The sequence below is a fragment of the Dunckerocampus dactyliophorus genome, chromosome 10 (assembly GCF_027744805.1).
Source record: "Dunckerocampus dactyliophorus isolate RoL2022-P2 chromosome 10, RoL_Ddac_1.1, whole genome shotgun sequence".
Taxonomy (NCBI): Eukaryota; Metazoa; Chordata; class Actinopteri; order Syngnathiformes; family Syngnathidae; genus Dunckerocampus; species Dunckerocampus dactyliophorus.
Window position 1 is genome coordinate 31,356,578 of NC_072828.1, and position 14,960 is coordinate 31,371,537.

The 14,960-nt window shown below is 45.3% G+C and overlaps 1 protein-coding gene across 5 annotated transcripts in view; it reads right to left on the reverse strand.

The window, feature by feature from the left end:
- pex5la (peroxisomal biogenesis factor 5-like a) overlaps nt 1-14,960 on the reverse strand; it is a 102,539-nt gene that overhangs the window by 18,025 nt on the left and 69,554 nt on the right. For 3 of the 5 annotated variants that reach the window (XM_054790035.1, XM_054790034.1, XM_054790032.1), the window contains 4 exons: nt 14,632-14,725; nt 14,429-14,458; nt 11,295-11,390; nt 488-604 (listed from right to left, as the gene is read on the reverse strand). In XM_054790035.1, the coding sequence (XP_054646010.1) occupies nt 488-604; nt 11,295-11,390; nt 14,429-14,458; nt 14,632-14,725 (337 nt within the window). The remainder of the gene's footprint in view (nt 1-487; nt 605-11,294; nt 11,391-14,428; nt 14,459-14,631; nt 14,726-14,960) is intronic. The other 2 variants (XM_054790033.1, XM_054790036.1) reach the window with 2 other exon arrangements.

Below are 14,960 nucleotides of genomic sequence, written 5' to 3' on the forward strand. Positions count from 1 at the left end.
ACATCAACCCCGGCCTGAGCTCCCCGGGGCTTTTCTGTTCTTTTTAAATGTTAAACTTTGAATTTTCCAACCGTGATTACCCGAGTGTGTTTACGGCAGCCTGTGAGCAAGATGACTTTGAAAGAACTCGCTCTGCACTGGGATCAATCAGGAGGCCCACAAGTCGCCTCCCTTAAGGCTTCCTCGTCGGGAAGGTCAGCTCATGGATGAAGTCGAGCTCTGCTTTGAGTTGTCAGGCCTTCAAAATTAAACATATTCACTTGCATTATTGATGCTAAACACTGCGAGATGATATTCCAAGACTTACTCGGAGGAAAACATTATCTGAAGCACTCAAGGCACTGTGCATGTGCTCATTTTTGGTCCAAAAAAATCAAAATGACAGGCACCTCACGCTTGGAAAATCCCGTTCTCAATAGTACAGCGTTAGCCCTCCATGCATCACTCATCCTTTCACAGGCGCATGCAACACACAGGCATTAGTGACCTTCTCGTGGGGCGAGACCGTGGAGGGAATCTGGCCTTGCTCGTTCTCCGTGAGCCAGTTCCGTCGAGCGAGTTCCTCCCACTCTGCCTGCATCTTGTCCCAGAACTCGGTATCCGACTAAAGACGGCACAGGGACAGAGGTGGGAGGATGGGATGGGAAACAGAGACACGGATCGATGATGGGAGCAAGTTAGACGTCATTTCATGTCATCTGAAAACATCAGCTTTGTTCCGCTCACTGGCCGGAGGGAATATGATGACTTCAAATGACTCATCGCCTCGGCGAGGAGCGGAAGGAATTAAAGGCAAACAAACCGACCGTCCCTCCTGTAAATGCATACACAGCACAGCCTTCGTCATGGCTTGCAAGCGTGAGGCAGTGTGTTAAAGAAAGCGAAAGTGAAATCAGAAATCGTAAAATGCTCAGAAAGGTGAGAATCGCCGACCAACATTGCCGACCGATGCCGCCCGGTCCTGGCCGCTCATACGCAGGGACCATCGTGTCGGGTAAAGATGGTACCCTTGAATGCGCCTATGACAGGGACAGTGATAACCAAGCGGCATAGTGGTCTCATGTCCTTCAGGTGCTTTATGGACAGTGTGAGTGTGACTGTGTGACTTAGGTCCGACTTACACTACAGTCCACTTACATCGCCGTCCTACGAACGCAACTTGTTCCTAACCCGAGGATCTCCTGTGCAAGTTATGAACCTGTTACGAGAATTTTCCAATTTTACAAGCGTGATGTCAAGAGTCTCCGGTTCTTGTGGGAGAAGTGACGAAATATTTCTTTGTTGGCGGTGTCGCAGCTCCACTCGCTGGATACAGCAGTTTGTTGGCATTTCACTGCCGACCGCATCCTGAAAGGTTCCAAAAAAGCATTGAAGATCCCAAACCCCACTGGTCAATAAGGTAATTACTGCATATTCATCTATCAGTACAACTCCACGCACTTGTCCTATACGGGAACATACGTACGTACGTACACGTGATTGTAGCCATCCAGCTCTTGCAGCAACCACCACGGCAAAAATGCTTTCTTTCAGTCCGTGTTAGCAAACATACGTGGTGGAATTCTGCAACATCCACATCAAATCAGCTTGTGCACTTTGAAAAGATGACTCTGTCCTAATATTTCTAGTTAATAAAAACACACTTCGCTTGTGAACGAAGTATGGAAAGTACAAATACAACCTGAATGTTACACTTTTTAAACTATCATCATGTTTTCTTGCTCGGCTCCTGTGACAACAACGGTATCCACTCAGCTTCATTGGAAACCACTTTTATATCCTTCAGCTTTCTTGCTAACCTGCACCGACTGCTAACTAACCGACCAACTAACTAAGGTGAAATCAAAGACTACATCAACTTACAAGGGTGAAACCTACCTTGGCTAACTAATGAACAAACTAACAAGGAGGACAACAACACCTCTTCTAACTAACTAACTAACTAACTAGGATGAAACCTACCTCTGCCAACTAATGGACAAACTAACAATGGTGAAGACTAAAACTGACTAACTAACAAATTAACTGACTAGGCTGACCTGGGCCAACTCCCTAACTGGGCTAACAACTGCCAACTTATGGACAAACGATGGTGAAAACAATTCACTAACTTGGGTGAAATCAAGACTGACTAGGGTGAAACCTACCTCTGCCAACTAATGAACAAACTAACAATGGTGATAATGATACCTCTGCTAGCCAGCTAACTGACTGACTGACTAACTAACTAACTAACTAGGATGAAAACTACCTTGGCTGATTAATGGACAAACTAACCATGGTGATAGCGATACCTCTGCTAACCAGCTAACTGGCAAACTAACTAGCATGAAAACTACCCTCAATGGTAAAAACAATACCTTAAGCAAGGAAGCAGAGAACAGTACACGAGCCAGTGTACCAGCCAGCTAACTAGCAAGGGTGAAAACAGTAAGGAACAAATTAACAACGGTGAACACAATACCTGCGTCAACTAACAAGGGCAAACAAAAACTACTGGTGCCAACTCACGAACGTACTAACAAGGCTGTAAACAATACCTCAGCTAACTAAATAGCTGCGTTGAAAACAATACCTGAGCCAACTAACTGGGGTCACGGTGAAAACTATACCTATAGGTCAACTAACAAGGGTGAAAACCACCTGTGCCAACTAATTAACTAATTCACTAACTAACGAAGGGGAAAACAATACCTCATTCGACTACCTGAGCCAGCCAGCCAACCAAACGAAGGATCAAACAAGCTAGCTAATGAGGAACAAAGAAAGCACCAAATGAAGGCAAACATACTGGAACACCTCCACTGACTAACAAAGCCAACAAGGCATCTGTTTGCTAACTAACGGGGGATCAAGCTGACTACCAAACTATGTCCTGGTTGATGTGCCCCGCCCATAGGGCACGAGGAAATATCTCCATAGTTTCTATTTGTATGCTTTCTGCTCATCCATTCACACCAGTCGCTGATGAATGGATGGCAATCAGAGCAGAACCAGTCACTGAGTGGTTCATTGTTAGGAGCGAAAAGTCCTTCCTTTCTCTGGCGTCCCGGCGTGCACGCAGCAAAGGGAGCGTCGTGACACCCGAGACGGGATGGCGGCCGAGATCGTCTGTGAAAGAGCGGCGCCGGTGTCACAGGTCCTCTCATCAGCGCTCTGCAGAGGCTTGCGGTTGACACGGAGGCCACTGTGGCTCCTGACGAGTAATTGGCAGCTGCTTGACTGAAGGGGCGTTTCCATGCCTACCACTTCCACTACCACTTCCTGAGGCGCATGCTTACATGAACAAAAGCACACTGGCCCTTCTGAGAGTCGTGCTGTGCAACATTTCAAGCCAAGTACCCTTGGCATGATATGGGAATAATGCTGCCATAATTCCAATACATGATCAGGTGGCTCCGTCTTGTTTGTGACTTAAGAAAACAAAGTGACAGAAGCTCATTCGTTCATTCGTGCTTCTGAAAGTACTTTTTATGTTTTTTTCCTCACTTTTTGCAAATGTGCACATTTGACAATGACATCATGAAATAATACATAAGATGAATAATAATAATAATAAATATGAGAAAAGAAATGAACATAAACATAGCAGGTTACAAAGCCAAGAAATGTTTATGATGTTGAATAATACCCTAAGCATTGTAATTACACATGCTAATACGTCTGTTGTTATGAAACATGAATACATACAGCCGTGCGGCAGAGTGAAAATGCTGTCATATTTCTACATCGAATGTGTGTCTTGTTTTAATAACGCCTCCTTGGTGGAACACGGCGAGGTCTTTTACAGCCGGCGTGTCGCTGGAGCGAGCTGTTACTCTCATTGGTAGCGTCGCTGACAGATGCGTGCAGGCATCGCAGAAGATGATGACAATGACGACGATGCCAACGTCATCCGTAGCTGCCCGGAAGCAAATACGAAGGAGGGCCTGGAGGAGATTTTAAAAGCCGCCACTCATGATTGTTCTTGAAGGAATACGCCGCCCACGACCACAACACAACGGCGACGTAGCGAGCGTCCAGTGCGGTGCTTCGCTATTCTTTCCTCTTTTTAAACAAATCTTGTTCAACATTATTGTTGAAATGATTTTTATGAACACGTGTGCATTCACGTTGAGTGTTGCCGCAGCCAGGAAGTAGCTACTGCATTTGGGACACATGCAATGTGCCAGTCCTGTCTCTTGTTGAGCCCTTGCTGAAAGTATGTTATGCTTATTATGCGTTCCAGTGGAATGCATATTTAAATGTCATATTTGGAGGTGTTTGAAATCACCTTGGTTAGCGTACGCCCCGGTTAGCATGTGTTTTGTTCATGTTGAAAATGTATGCCAAAATGTTGCCTCATTTTCCGGTTAGTGTGCAACGTGGTGCGCATTTTGTCGTGTTATTAATACATCGCGTGAGTCCAGCTGTGTTCTTAATGGATTTTTATCACAAAACGTCCTTGTCCTTCCTGATACGTGGAAACAGAAAGCGGAAGTCGGCGCCGTCGCCTGTCTGTGATGTCGTACATTTAAAGCTACTTTTACCTTCATTGAAGACCACACTTGTCACCACCTTCCAGTTTTGCTATGACTTATTTCATGAAGTCAATAGTGTTTCTCACCTTTTGTTATCAAAATGCTTGCAATGTTCCTTGGCCCCATTCTGGGTTGTTTTGCAGCCGTGATCAAAAGAAAAGCAGAGGCTTGAGGTTAGAAACGCTACTGAAGTCAAGAAATAACCCAGGAAGGGGGTGTCCGTGTCGATCTCGCTGCCACATCGCGTCTTTGGCGGCAACATGACGTCAATGAAGGTAAAAGTAACCTTAAATGTTCATTTCTCCCTTTCATTGATCACTGAAACGCATCAGTGTTCCATCGGTAAACGGACTCCCACCTCCTCCACTTCCTTTGGTTCTATCAAGCAGCCTTTGGCAAAAACCAAAGAACGAAATGGGTCATCCACCTCGCTCTTACGTCACTAAAACGCTCATCAGTTATCAGCGACACAGGAAGCCTCGCCTTGTCTTCACCGCCGGCCTTTTAAAGCTAAGAAGTCTCCCGCTGCGCCACTCTGGGGTGCAGTTCTTGGTCAGTCAGACCCAAACAGGACCTCATCATGGAATTACACCCATTTATGGGACAGGGGGGTATTTTTCTAGACTATGCAGTTACTGAATGTCTGTAATAAGTCAGAGTTGTGCACAATTGGACCCTGGATGTTGCAAACCTTCAGTTTCATGACGTTTGGAAGAAATAAAACGTGACATTTAGAGCCGCGCCTGCAGTACATTCAAGATGATATTAACATCCAACGTCTGTCTAACCCACTTCCTGCTTGGGAGCACTTGGCCGACCTGACGAAGTAAAGGATCAAACGTTCAGGTCAGTTAGCAACTTAGTCCACCAACACATCAAGTCCTGGCCCCCCGTGTTCTTCTTAATGCTAAAAAGTGGCCGCTTAAGTTGACGTTGAAATACAGTACATGGACAGTTTCTATTTCCCTGATAATGAATTTATTTTTTAAAAATAGCACTGTTTAGATGTTTTTATACCAGTATTATACTAATTTGTAACCCGCAAGGCATGCTGGGTAACGTCCTGTTGTGAAACTGCATGCGAGCTTCCCAGCAGTCATTCATCCGTTCCACAAGGTCTCAAACCAAACCAAACCAAATGTTCCCATAGAAAATCATGTAAGTCCAATTCATCTGTTCCAGACACCCAAAAATGTTAACACAAACCACATTTTATAGACAGTCATTATGGTTTTTCATTCAGAAAATGATCACGATAAAAATAATTCCAGATGACTGAACATTTACATCACTTTTACCTTTGGATGTTAACCGAAAAATGCACTAACCGGGGCGGATGTTAACCGAGGTACTGCTGCCATTTGTGACCTGCAAGGCATGCCGGGAAACCTACCGTTGTGAAACTGTGCATGTGAGCTTCCCAGCATGCCTTGCGGGTTATACATTAGCGTAAAACACGAATAGTAGCGTATGAAAAGGCCTTTCCTCCTCATGTTTCTGGTGAAAAGCACAAGTCACATGTGCAAGCAATGGCTAGTTTCACTTTCAGTGATGTCGACACCCGCTCGTGTCGACGTGAGTCAGCCTGTCTGAGGGGTGTCGACTTCCACTGTATTGTCGTATGCAGTTACCCCTCGTTTATTGCTGTTAATTGGTCCCAGACCGACCGTGGTTAGTGAATTTGCGCAAAGTTGGATTCTTTCTTTATAAATAGAACATTGTTGTAGTTAGAGCACAGAAGACCCGTTTACAACCTTCTAAACATTGGTTTTCAACATGATTAGAGCCCTCTCGATCTAGACATGAAATAACACCCCTATAGTCTCCTTTACACTGCTATTACCCAAGATAGTTGATATCATCTGGGCAGATATGCAATCTGAGTAAATGTGCTTCGGTGCTAGGGGAGCTGTGCAGGGGGTGGACAGGAAGTGACGTCGGCGGTTCCGAGTCGCGTTTTAGCTTACGGAGCTTTAGCTTACCTTAGGGATTATTGTGCCTGTCGTGAGATCATTCAAAGTTGCAATAAACACCTGCTGTTCCGGCGACAACGTCTGGTGCTTGTGTGTCTCAGCCAACATTACAGGAACACTAGCGACACCTAGCGGCCAGTGTACAATACTACAACATGTCGTCACAACATCTTCCTGAATGCCTTTCATTATTTGTATTTGACTTCATGTAGCCATTTTTATGCTTGAAAATACTTTATTCATGCAAAAAAAGCAACATTTGCATATTTTTGGAGAAATAATAGGCTGTACTTAACCACCAAACAGCACCATTCATGAAGTGGCGAGGGATTATGTTGCCATCCAGCTTGCTATCGGGCAACGTGATAGCAGCTTTACTGCTGAGCTGATAATGTTCCGTCCCAAATTGATGGAGGTGGGTGATTGGGGGGTGGGGGGGTGAAAGCATTATTCATTTACTTTCTCCGTTCATTTCCAGCGTCGTCTGGACAACAGTTCTGTGTGACTCAGACTGATGTTCCAGGAGATACCCGTGCCCCGTGCACTTGCAGTTTTGCCTTTGCCCCGCCACTCAGGGAGCGCTCCTTCTTATGCACCACCGCCAAAACCAGTCGCCATCGATCCTACATGGTTCAATATCAGTGTAATTGGAAGTGTCCTAATGTTGCATGAAGAGGCACTTACCCACCTGGAAGATGGGACGCTTCATCAGTCATAACACCCCCCTTTTACTGTCAGCCGTGACAATTTGATCAAATGACATTTGGGAGGCTGGTTTCCCATCTCTTCCCTCCAATTTTCTTACATTTGTCTGCTTCATCTTACTTCTTTTTCATCTGCCGGCTTTTTGTCCTTATGATTACGCAGACCCCCTGTGGTCAAAAGACTTGGGACACACAGGAAGACTCTATTTATGTATTCATACCCTTTCCAGGGTCAAAGTGCATTTTTATTTGTTGAAAGCCTATATTTTGGGTGCAAATGGTGCACAAAAGTGAGAAAATACATCAGTACCTCGATTTGTGTTGGTAACTCGTTCCAAAAGGTCAGACGGAAACTGAAACAAAGCAAAACCGAAGGTGGACGAGTGGCAGCCATCTGTTTGTAATGTTCCCGCCTTTCATGCTGTGTTAAGGAACGCTAAGCATACATTTAGGAGTTGATTCAAAAATGTAACGATAATGGCCTTGATTGATCCTTTTAGAAAGGGACACGAGGTACTACGCTTATTTTTGGAAACACTGGAACGAGTGCCTGGACTTATTTTCATGATCATGAGTCTATCTGTGAATTGTGTTGTATTCTTGGACCATAACATTTCTATCTATCCATCATAGGTCTAGGTTTATTTATTTTTTACATTTAAAACAGTCCAAGTGCTGTAAAGATCGAGACTGCTGTAAAGAGACGCCCAAACAGAGATTGGAACCCACATCTTCCCCATCTGCTAACCACGAGGCCGCCATGTGGCCTCGCCATAGTAATCCACTCCAGACACCCACAAATATGACCAAAAATGCAGGTAGGTCTTTAGCTCCCCAGAAAACAAAACAATGTTAAAAACGCTGCATTTGAGGCACAATCCTGACATCTTTTCAAGAACGACACTGAGCGGCTGTCACCGCTGAGCACCTGGCAAGTTGTCATACGTGGACTTGTGACTTGTGAGAGAGTCAAACGATCTGGTGAAGTTCTGGTGAAGTTCTCTTGGCGACCATTCCTGACATTTCGGAGCAGCGTTCAAAATGAAAGCGGAGATGACTTGAAGGCACACCAAGCTGATGAGATGGCGTTCCACATCATGAAGAACACATGCTGGGTGCACCCGCACGTTCGCAATCAGGAATGTTATCACGTATTGTAAATATTGTATTTACATTACTTTTCATATTATATCACATTTTTTAAAGTTATTTTTTTGCTTTATTGTCTGAAAATAGGGCGTCTTTTTCTGCGGAAAACCAATCCCCATAAGTGGCAAATAATGAGTATAATAAGAGCATAGTTGCGTGCTCAGCGAAGGTGACGCTTACACAGCAGCCCCCCGCCACGTCCCGCGTCGTATTTCACGGCTTCAACCGATGACGTTTTTTCCAACATATATGAGTGAATAAATCATGTTTCGATTAAACATGCATATTTAAGCTAATTTGACATACTGTATGTTTTGCCTATTCAAAGACGTTGTGATAAAATGCAGTATTCTTCCCTGGTCACAAGGTGTCACTAATGTTACACGATGAGACAGGAAGTACTGTGTAGAACAGGAAGTACAAAAAGAGGAACAAGGAACTTTCCCAATGCTAACATATGTGAGTCTATATTATGTCTTATCTATCTATGTCTTGTTTTCTCTTATTATGTCTACTGTATTGGGTAATAGGAGTGTAAAGATGACTATACGGTGTTATTTCATGTCTAGAGGGCTCTAATCATGTTAAAAATCGGATTTAGAAGGTGGCAAACTGGTTTTCTATGTCTTATCTGTCTTATTTTCTCTTATTACGGCTACTTTATTGGGCAATAGGAGTGTAAAGGTGAGTATAGGGGTGTTATTTCATGTCTCGAGGGATCTAATAATATCCAAAACTGTATTAAGAAGGTCGTAAACAGGGTTATGAAAATATTCCATTGTAATCTCCTAATTTCACTTTTATTACAAATGTTGATGCAAAATTGGAGGAGAACGTTAACGTCAAGCTAGCGGGAGTGTTTGCAGGGGGCGAGCGAGCCATGTGTCCAAAAATGGACATTTTTATTTGTGACTTTTCACCAATGGCGGGGGGTCCGCAACCAAACTCCTGCAAGTGTGCTTGAATCAAGTGGAAGAACTCCAGAGCCCTGACCTCAACATCTTCGAGACACACTCCAAAGTGGCGTCAAGTCCTCCCAGGAAGGGGGGTGCTCGTTGTAGCTACAAAGGCCGCGCTGATCTGATTATGTGGATTTTGACACTGAAACCTGAAACCCAAACGGCGGAGCACAAGCACATAGCTTCATGCTAGGAGATCAAGTTAGCGATCGATGATCCGGCGCCCTCACGCTGTAGATGCTAGTCCGCCAGCATCTCCTTATCTCACGTGGAACCTGCCCCGTGGCCGATCCCGAGACAAAAGCCAAATATGCTGAGGGCTTACACAACCTGTGATGTCACTGCTAAATTTAGGACGGGATCCCCAAGTGGGCGAGTGGCGCTGCTCCTCTCACTTTCGGACCATCTTTCCTGTTCCTGCTCTATTATTCATCAGTGCAGTGTGTAACAGCGTGTCGTCTGCAGCACAAGTAACTCAATAGTGATGTGCTTGAAATGATGATGATGATTATTTAGGACTCGTTTGCTTATGTGGAGCGCAGGCACACTCCAATATTGAATGAAGCCATCTCTAATGACCCGAACCCGCCCGCGTGATACCCTACTTCCTCTCGCATTGTTTCCTAGATGAACGTTTTCTTTCTGGGTCAAACGCTCCTAGAACCGGATGGTGTGGTTTGACACGGTGTATTAGCTTGTCGACTGTCACGGCAGTCAGCGGTCATCTTTGGCTCCAGTTAATTGGATGAAGGCTCCACGGGACCTCAGGTAGGCCTTCACGTCGCAGCAGCCGTCATCAGGCTCCGACTGGTACCATGTCAGAAATGTGCTCGTCAAATATGGTTTCCTGCCGTGAGCGGTACAACAGCACATCTGTGCTCGCGCTTCATCTTTGCATATCGCCGCAGATGAAGATGAATTAGGTAGAACTGGGCTTTTTTGGCCTTGGCACCTCTGCAGGTGTTGCTTTGTAGAGATATTACTGCTTCTAGCACGGTGGTTGTGGGTCTGGCTGAGACCATGCTGTTTTAAAGCGCATGCAGAGGTAGATAAAGTCATGAACTCAAATGAAAGCCTCCCAAATAATCCACAAATGAAAAAATAAGTACATTAGGAGGGGGCCTTTTTCAGGTCGACACGGCAAAGTCTTTTAAGGTTTCAGCTGGCGTTGCACTGATCAGGGTTTCATGCTGCCAATTCCAATACCCATCATCCATGAGTGGGACGGGCTGATGTTGATACCGACCACACGGATTACCTGCACATATTGATTTATGACGAGTGCTGCTTATCTATGACGAGTGCTGCTTATCTATGACGAGTGCTGCTTATCTATGACGAGTGCTGCTGGCCATGGCTGCCATCAGACGACCCCAATGGTCAGTAGGTCATGTTCACGAAACAAACAGTGTTTGGAGGACAAGACATATTTAGCATGATGACAATAAAAGACACTCAAAAAAGTTAGCACGTACCCGACAGAAGTGTTTTTTACGGAAATCAGCGGCCGATCTATCGGAGCATCCCTGGTTTCAGCCTCCCATCCGCACGGAAACGGCATTCCGGGTGCCCTGCTTGTCATTTCCACGTAGACAGCCGACACGAAAACGCTGATGTCGCCGACCCGCCATCACGTGACCAGAAGTGAGCTTTGACGACAAGCCTACATGATATTTGAATGTCCCTTCCCGTCTGGACGTAACTGTTCACTAATCCGGCACAGTCGGAACGCATTTTTTTTTTAACCCGCCAATAAAAAAACCTCAGGAGCGCTCCTTAAACGCAGGGGACGGCCGTCTGATTGGCTGACTCTGGGCTGGATTTTGGACACCCCCGCTCTACTGGAAAGGCAGTAGAATGGTTATACAGTAAATGTACACTTTGCTGGAGAAGCATCACACAGTAGCACAGATACATCAATGACCCCCCATTGAGCTGAAGAGGCACACACAGCCGACCCCTCCCAAGGCTAGGAGGTGGCCTGCCTACCTCAACAGCAGCCTTGGCTCGCTCAAACTCCTCCTCCAGGGACTGATGTCTGGACAAAAGGGCGCTGCCCCACCGCTGATCCTTGGTTAGACGAGCCTGTTACGTATACACACACATTTCATGCTAATATATATGCACAAGCACAGGCCATTAATCATCCACATACAGCATAGCACACACACACACACACACACACACACACACACACACACACACAGCCAGAGGGAGACAGGCAGGGAGGGTGTGCAGGGGTCAGCCTTCTCTGCTTTCTCAGGGACGAGTGAATATCTCCTCCTCAACAAAGTCTCTGACATGCTTAGCGGTGCCAGCGGAATCACTCGTGTCAGCAGCTCACCCCCACCCTCATCTGAACACCACGCTAGACTCATCCAGCCTCTCTCTGCCCCAACCCCGACCCCGACCCCACACCATCCCATCCTGGGCACCTGCATGCAACGCTACGCCCTGCAACGCACCCACGGCCTCACGGCTGGAACGTCCTGGAGTTACCTTTCCAATAGACCAGCTGAGCCCAAACGTGCAGTTTTACGTGAGCGCTAATGATGCTTAAGTATGTTTTATGTTGTTTCCTAATGTTCCTTTTTTGAATGCCAACGCTAAATTTGCAAAAATGACATTTATAGTTCATGGTGCCACCCGTCAGCCTCATTTCCAGACGTGGCGTCCTCGGGGTGCTATCACAAACACGGTGGCGTACGAGACAGAGGATGTTCACTTGCGACGGCCAGCACCCCCCACAGGAAACATATGGAAAGATATTTATATAACGTGTAGAATGCTTTGCAGCCTTGTCGCTATCATGGAATAGCGTATAGAAGACATTATGGATACAAGACATGACTCTCTCGTGCTAACTTTGATGTAGTGGTCATTCTTCTTTGTCTTGTTTTTTTTCCTGTGTACCGGCGACATAGCGTCCTTTTTTAAAATGCGTTCATAGCGTACTTTTACACCCAACGCTTCTTGGAAAGATGTTCCTTCATAGTAGTTCAATGATCACTGCAAAGAACAAAACTCGAGGCGGGTGTCCGTCTGTCTCTCGTTCGCTGCACTTGCGTCGTCCAATATCGTCTTAAACCTTCCTCTTTTTGAAAAGAAACAAACTTACAGTATCACTGGGATACTGTGAACATCCAGCAGCAACACAACACGACTACTACTTTGATGACAAATATACGGAACCAAGTCTACCTCCGCAAGCGTTTGTTTACTCTGCTTTAGCTGAGAACTGCGAGAGCTAGCTCGCCATGGCTGGCGCCATCACCTCATTTTTGCCAATTTATGTTCGCTTTCAAAAATGGAACAATATCGAACAAAATGACTAACAATATATAACATGTTTAAGCAAAGCTGAATCGTGTCAGACACCCTTTAAAGGTTTTCAGGTGTGCCATGGTCAAACACAAGACACTGAAGAAGTAAAGTTAGCGACGTCCTTTGGAATAAGGAGTGGGCTTTTCCCATGCATTTTTTTGTGTTGCAGGATTTTGTTTGTGTCTCCTACTGAAAAATCCACCCCAAATCCCTAAGCACACCCTTTTCAACACCACACTTAGTTTTAGTTTTAGCTGTTGGTGATAAGTGGAAAAGCCTATTATTATTACTTTCCTCTCATCGTATTGTTACTTTATTCCCCGTGAAAGAGATGCTTTATTGGCACTCAGAACAGCCACCACTGACTACAGACTGCAGACTGCAGACTGGCTGAGTGCGTCCCATTGTTAGATTTGACAGATACTTTTAGTAAATGGGATTAGGACGAAGGACCACAGATGAAAAATAGCTTTTTGGCTAATTTTTGCGTGTTGACATGTCTATTAATATGCACTGACCCTGTAAATAAATAAAAACTAATAATCATATTATGACTTTATCATGTTTGACTTTATGACTTTATTATATTATGACAACTCGTTAACTTTTTCTCGTTAGATTGCAACTTTCTTCTCTCCAAATTTTGACTTCATTCTCATAAAATGACTGCAGATTTTTTTAACATTTCGGCTGTTTTTCTGATGGTTTTTTTTAAACTTTTCATGTTAAATTCTATTTTTTAAAACAGGCCACAGGCCGCACTTTGGACACCCTCGGTCCAGCCTGGATGAGTTTCCCTTGCGTATTCCAGTTTCAAGTCGAAGAAGAAAAAGGAAGCAAGTACAGTCGCTTCTGAAAATAAATATTTGATCCCCTGCTGATCAAATGTTTATTTTCCCAACTATAATTAAAATAGATTAGTGGCTGTTCAAGTGGCCTAAATGTGTCAATAAACTATATTAGCAGTCGTAATGCAGCTGCTACTCTCGTACATAAGACGCCTCTTAGAAGAAAGCATGTGCAGAACACAGCATGCATTCGAGAGCTCACAAAAGCATCTCGAGCGGAGATGATTTGGGCACGAAATGACTCCTGGAAAACGCTCGTTGAGCTCTAAAGCCGCATGATTATTGTGGGGGTGGATTTTTCCATAGACTTATTATGCTGTTCGCTCGCAAGTCAATTTCATGCAAAACACATCTCAGTTGTTTGCATGCAGCCGGTGTGTGTGTGTGTGTGTGTGTGTGTGTGTGTGTGTGCGTGTGTGTGTGTGTGTGTGTGTGTGTGTGTGTGTGCGTGTGCGTGTGCGTGTGTGTGTGTGTGTGTGTGTGTGTGTGTGTGTGTGTGTGCGTGCGTGTGCGTATTCCGGATGCCAACTAGGAGGTGACCGCTCTACAGAACACAACAAATTTAGGAGCGCTTGTTTCCATCTGGGACGGCTATCTTTAATCCTAAATGAATTATTAACGGGGGTGCTGAAAAGGTGACGCACGTTGGCATCAACGCTAATGGGCTCGGAGTAAGACGTCTTAATAATTCATAGGCTATTCATCGAATAATGGCATCAGAAATAAGACCCCCTAATGCAGACCTGCACAGACATCCACCCAGCAAGAAAGCGCTTCACATTTGGACCTTGTAGCACCACCAAGGACCAATCTGGATTTCCCCAAAGGCTTGGAGACAAGCCGCTCGTTTTGGAAGTCCAATTTGACAACGTGGTGCGTGATGCTGTTGTGGCGGTGCAAATGCTGACGTCTTTCCGTGTGAAAAGAAAGGATGCACGTAGGGAGGCTTACATGTCTTCCACTAATATACTGCCTGTTGAGCTGAAATGGAAGAATTGGACTTGTTAGGACAAACAATCACACAGCAGGGGGCAGACTTCAAGGACCGACATGCGGTCGGGGGTGTTAACGGGCTCTAATGGTCTGCCAGTTCAACACTGAATACAGAATAGGATGTTGATTGCTGCCGACTCCCGGTGACGGTCGCTACTTACTTGAGATGCTAGAGCCGACTCCGGCTCCGCTTTGGTGTTTGCTTCCACGCAGTTCTTATTGGACGGCTCCAATTGCGTTTTACAGTCAATGGACCTAAAGTGGAGAGGAAGCGGTTGACGTCAGATGCACCTGCAGTGGAACCCCTGAAGGCCCACTGTCCCTCAGGTCGCACAAGTCAGAATTCAACCGCAATCTTCCCAACAAGTCGCACGCAACTTCACGTACGACAGTGCAGCAACAACGAGTCGTTCAAACCTGGCGGGTTTTTTACTGATTCAGGAATCACAGGTACTCTTTTCCTCACCACCAGGAAGCGGTTAACGTGTGA